At 54.4% G+C, this 4,939-nt stretch overlaps 1 protein-coding gene across 1 annotated transcript; it reads right to left on the reverse strand.

The window, feature by feature from the left end:
- Positions 1 to 758: 758 nt before the first annotated feature.
- LOC115314049 lies at positions 759 to 4,539 on the reverse strand. The gene is made up of 2 exons (XM_040213584.2): positions 3,490 to 4,539; positions 759 to 2,472 (listed from the first exon to the last, which is right to left on the reverse strand). Exons 1-2 carry the CDS (start codon positions 4,537 to 4,539, stop codon positions 781 to 783), a joined length of 2,742 nt encoding a protein of 913 aa, XP_040069518.2. The 3' UTR covers positions 759 to 780.
- Between the last annotated feature and the right edge of the window lie 400 nt (positions 4,540 to 4,939).

Consider the following 4,939-nt stretch of genomic DNA (forward strand, 5'->3'; position numbering starts at 1 on the left):
GTCTACCTTAAAAATTATTTATTTAGTTAAGACAGAAGTTATGAACGTGTGAACTGTCCTACTGTCTAAAACGCGGAACTTTTTTTTTTATCTTAACATCATAAAAGGCTACAGGGAAGACTAGCATAAGCCATAGAAATGCCCAGACCTCAACTTCCTCACAAACAAAATGACGTGCAAATGAAAAACAAATCAGCGTTCGCGGTTTGCTATAGCTCTATAGTGGTGTAGTTTCACTAATACAAAAATCTGAGAAAGATTTCTACTTTTTGGTATATTCATAGCCATTACCGTTCTTCGAAAGTGGGTGCTATTCTACGGCAATTCGCGGTGTTAAAGGATGGGGACGGACAGGCTGGAGACGACATTCGGGCTAAAGGAAGGACGATGTCGAATGAGACATGATTAGATGATGGTAGCGTTGGACAGTCTCATTCTGTCTCCGCCGCGCGAATCCGCGGGTCCCTCTAGGCTGTAGAGGCCTTATCAAGTCAAACTTCTGACTTTTTGCCCCAGCAGCCTACATCAATTTCTAACCTGCAATAAAATTATTAATTGATTGATTAATTGATCAATTATTATATTGATCAATTGATTGATTGATTGATTGGTTGGTTGATTGGTTGATTGATTGATTGATATAGACGCAGTGACGTCACGATATTTTGTCACAGGCGGGATCCTGGTGTGATTGGTGGTGGCTGTTGGGTTCGATGAGTTTTTTTTTTTTTTTTTTTTTTGTAAACGTCTTTATTGGGCCTTTTCGAGGCTGCTCTTGTCCTACGGCATCAGCAGCGGCGGGGGAGAGACACGGGGGATTTCTTTCCTTGGCGGGCCGTGTAGAAGCAGGGCTCCAGGCCCTCCGTCTGCGTGGACGAAGAGGCAGAGGTGCTTCCACAGGAGTTGAACAGTCCCGAGCGACGTGTCCTGGGGTAGAATCCAGTCGATGTAGCTGGTGGGTCGGTGTTCTGCCGGTAACTCCGACAGAATGCGTTCCCGGGCTCTGGCATAGGTCGGGCACTCCCAGACCAGGTGCGAGGTGGTCGCCGGCACTGCGCAGGCTCGGCACTTGCCTTTGTTGGGATCATCGCCGAACATCTTGTGCCTGAGTGCCGGCGTGAGGGCGGTGTTGGTGATAATCCGCCTTATGGTGACCTGTGCCCTGCGGTTCAGGTCTGGAGGCATCGGTGGTATCTCTCGGTTGTGACGGTTCGCGGCGGCGGCGTCTTGTCTCAATCGGAGGAGGATGGCTTTACGTTCCTTCTTGGCAATTGCCGCTAATTCCGCGGAGTCTGGTAAGTCGTCCGGCGGGCCAGTTTCACTCGGCGCTGGGGCGTGTCTGGGCTCTTTTGTGTTGTTGGTTGCGTCTGACACGGTTGATCTGCGCAGTGCTGCTCGTGCCTCGCTGTGAGCCCATTCGTTCGCCCGGATACCCGCGTGTGCCGGGACCCAGTCGACTCGTAGTGTGACGTTCCTGTCATGCAGTAGGCGTTTCGCGACGTCGTGAATATTTCGCACTCGTTCGCTCTGACTCTTGATTGCGTTACGGCACTCCAAATATGCCTCCCTGGAGTCCGTGTAGATAGTGATGTCAGTCACCTTTGTTCCGACGGAGTGACGTTCCTTTGCGTGTATTGCTGCTCGTAGAATGGCTTCAAGTTCGGCCCCCTTCACGCCCACACCCGGGGGCAGCGCGCACGCATCCACTTCGAGGGTGGTGGTGTCAACCCAGGCTATTGATGTTCGGAGAGGGCTTCCGGGTTCTTCCGGTGACGGCTGTTCTGCGGCCGCGTCGGTGTAGATGCAGACGTGTTTCTTTCCATCTCTGTTTTTGACAAGCTTCTCGTGCGCTGCCGCGAAACGGGATCTCCTCTCAGGATGATCGGGGCCCATGTGACTTGGGAGCGGTGCATCGTCTGTGAGATTGATTTGTCGTTCCCATGGCGGCTCTTGCACCGGGGGGATCGGCGGTGCCGGTTGTGGGAGGTCTCCCAGCTCTGCGAGAATCCTCTGCCCAGCACGTGTGCTCAGTAGCCGAGTTCTCTGTGCAGACAAGAGTTGCTCGGCCACGTCGGCCAGCCTGTTCAGCCCGCCGTGGGCATAGAGGTCCGCAGTCCAGGTGTACTTTGGAAGGCCCGTTACGATTCGTATCGCTTCGCGGTTTAACTTTTCCAGCTCCTCCCGTTGTTTTGTAGTGACGTGATGGTAGTTGTAACCGTAGAAGATTCTTGATGAGAAGAGAGACTGGACGAGCTGCCGAGTTTCTTTCTCGCCGGTTCCCCATCTTCTGCTGGTCACTCGGCGAATGAGGTGCAGGATCTGCCGACTTTCCTTTTTCACGCGGGCCATCCACGTGCCAGCTTTGCCGTCTTGGTCGATAAAGAGACCCAATACACGGACCGTCGAGCTGCGCTTGATGGGCTTCCCGGCCAGGTTCAAAGTGTAGAGGTTTCTGGTCTTCTCAGCTTCTCGCTGCGGGCCGGAGAGAACGACGACAAATTCCGTTTTCTCTGGGGAGGCGGTCATACCTACCTCCTCCAAAAATCTTTGGACCTCGTCGAGTCCTCGCTGAAGCGTATATTCTTGCTCCCCCACGGAGCCGGCCACTGACCAGAGGGCAATGTCGTCCGCATATAAGGCGAAACGAAGCTGTGGGATCTTGGACAGGCGCGGAGGCAGTCGTGCCATGACCATATTAAACATAGTCGGCGACAAGACCGCCCCCTGCGGAACGCCGACGTGGTTGGTAGTTTCGGGACCTGTCTTGTCTCCGATCTTGACTTTAAACCGTCTATCACGAAGAAAGCCGCGGATGAAGTTGAGCGCTCGCTCGCCTACGCCCGCTAGGCCCGCGCTCTCGATCACCGCCGCGTGCGGGACGGAATCAAACGCCTTTTGGATGTCGACCGCGACGACCGTTCGAGGCTGAGATTTCGATGGTCGTTCCAGAACATCGCGATATAACATAAGCAGATTATCTTGCGTGCTCAGGCCTTGTCTGAAGCCTGTCTGGCAATGGTGGAATCGGTCCTCCGTTTCGAGCTGCCAGAGGATTCTTGCGAGAACCATTCTTTCCGCCAATTTGCAGACATTGCTCGTGAGGGAAATGGGTCGCAAATTTTGAATGGAAATCGGCGGTTTGCCCGGTTTCGGTATCGGGATCACGAGAGATTCCTTCCAATCGTCCGGGACGGAGCCCGTCTCCCACACGTCATTGATCCATTCAAGGAGTTTGGACTTAAATTCCGTGGGTAAATTGCGAAGTTCCGCGAAGGACACGCAGTCCGGTCCGGGCGCGCTCCGAACGTTAGCCTTGTCGAGCGCGGCCTGTAGCTCGGCCAGAGTGAACGGCGTATCGTTTGGGGCTGCTGTTCTCGCTTCGTCTCCGTGGTCGTAGCAAGTCTCGTTCTTCTCGTTGGGTTGTGGGAAAAACGTTGTTCCGGCCATCGTGGCGATTTCCTCCTCACTCTTGTCGAGTCGGAGAGCTACCATCTGTGCTGCCGTCCGTCTTTTTGACTTGCCCTGCCAGCTCCTGAACATGTTCCATATTTGGAGTAGGTGCATCCGTCCGTTGAATTGGTTGCAGAGGTCCTGCCAACGTTCTTGTGCCAAGTTCTGGGCGTGTTGGCGCGCCTCTTCCGTCGCCTGGTCAAGGCGCCTGCGCAACCATGGTTTCTTGCCCCGCTCTCGGTATCGCGTGAGCGCTTCGATGCGGGTATCCCACAGATTGAGCAAGTGTAAGTCAGGTTTGGGGGTGTCCGGATCCACGTTTACCGTGCGTGTGGCTTGCGCCTTTGCTGCTCGCAGACGTTGGACTAGGTCGCAGGGCCGTGTTTCGCCTTCCAGGACCTCCCATTCTTGTAGTAGGTTTCTGTAGTCATCCCACTTTGTGATTTGAGTTTTTATTTTCTGGTTATTTTTTCCTCTTACATTTTTGAGCGTGACAAGTATGGGGAAGTGGTCGCTGCCCATCGCGTCCATGTGAACTTCCCAATCTGTCCGTGCGTTACGCGACCCCCACGTGAGGTCTGGGGTTGTATCCCCCTGGCGTCCGTGTCCGTAACGTGTCGGAATATTAGGGTCGTTGAGCAGCTCCATGTAGTTGGCAGCCATCACGTCGCGTAGGGTCTCTCCCCTGTAGTGATTCTCGGCATAGCCCCACGCCTGATGCCGCGCGTTGAAATCTCCCGCGATAACGAGTATATCGCTGGAGTAGGTGGATCGAATGTAGTATATCCAATCCCAATTCTCGCGCGCTCTGCCCGTCCTTCTTGGCCGGACGTAGACCGAAACAAGGAGCAGGGTGCGTTTGCTGAACCGGGTGCGGACGCCCACTACTTCCTGGTGATCGTTGCACCATCTGCTCAGGTCAATCACCTCAATGTGTGGAACGGTCTTGTCTATGTAGATCGCCGTCTGCCCCCGCGCGTTTCTTCTGCCCGATTCCCGCCCTTGCGAGCGATGCGTGATTGTGGGTTGAAAGTAGGCGTCGTATCCTGGGATGACGATCTCGGTGCTGTTAACTTCTTGGAGCAGCATCGCGAGCGGTTTGCCTTGTGTTTGTAGTCGGTGGACCAGTTCGGATTTTTTGTTTGCGAGCGTGCGGCAGTTCCATTGCAGGATCCACGCATCGCTCGCGGCCGTGCGTCGATTGGTAGGAGCTCCGTGTCGACCACTTTCCATTATTTTGGTGCGACGGTTGGTGTGAGACACTGGGCAATCGTGTCCGAAATGAGGTTCTGGAGGCCTTCTACGAGGCGTGGCCAAGCCTCGGCTAGCGCTCTTCTGACCTCTTCTCGTATGACGCTGAGCGTCTCCTCGTCCAGGCGCGGCGTTTTCGAGCTCGTCACTTCGCGGTGCGCTGGCGTGGTAGGCTCTGTTGTCGGTAATTTTCTGTTGTGCCAAATGTTTTTGCGCATCGCAGCAACTAAGGCGTCGG

The sequence above is a fragment of the Ixodes scapularis genome, unplaced genomic scaffold (assembly GCF_016920785.2).
Source record: "Ixodes scapularis isolate PalLabHiFi unplaced genomic scaffold, ASM1692078v2 PGA_scaffold4__175_contigs__length_147842914, whole genome shotgun sequence".
Classification (NCBI taxonomy): Eukaryota; Metazoa; Arthropoda; class Arachnida; order Ixodida; family Ixodidae; genus Ixodes; species Ixodes scapularis.

Coding starts and splice junctions, on each gene's coding strand:
- LOC115314049 (XM_040213584.2), bottom strand. CDS start 4,539: ATGCTGCTCCAAGAAGTTAACAGCACCGAGATCGTCATCCCAGGATAC. Junction 2,473..3,489: donor GACGGACGGCAGCACAGATG/GTAGCTCTCCGA, acceptor TCCGGCCCGCAG/CGAGAAGCTGAGAAGACCAG.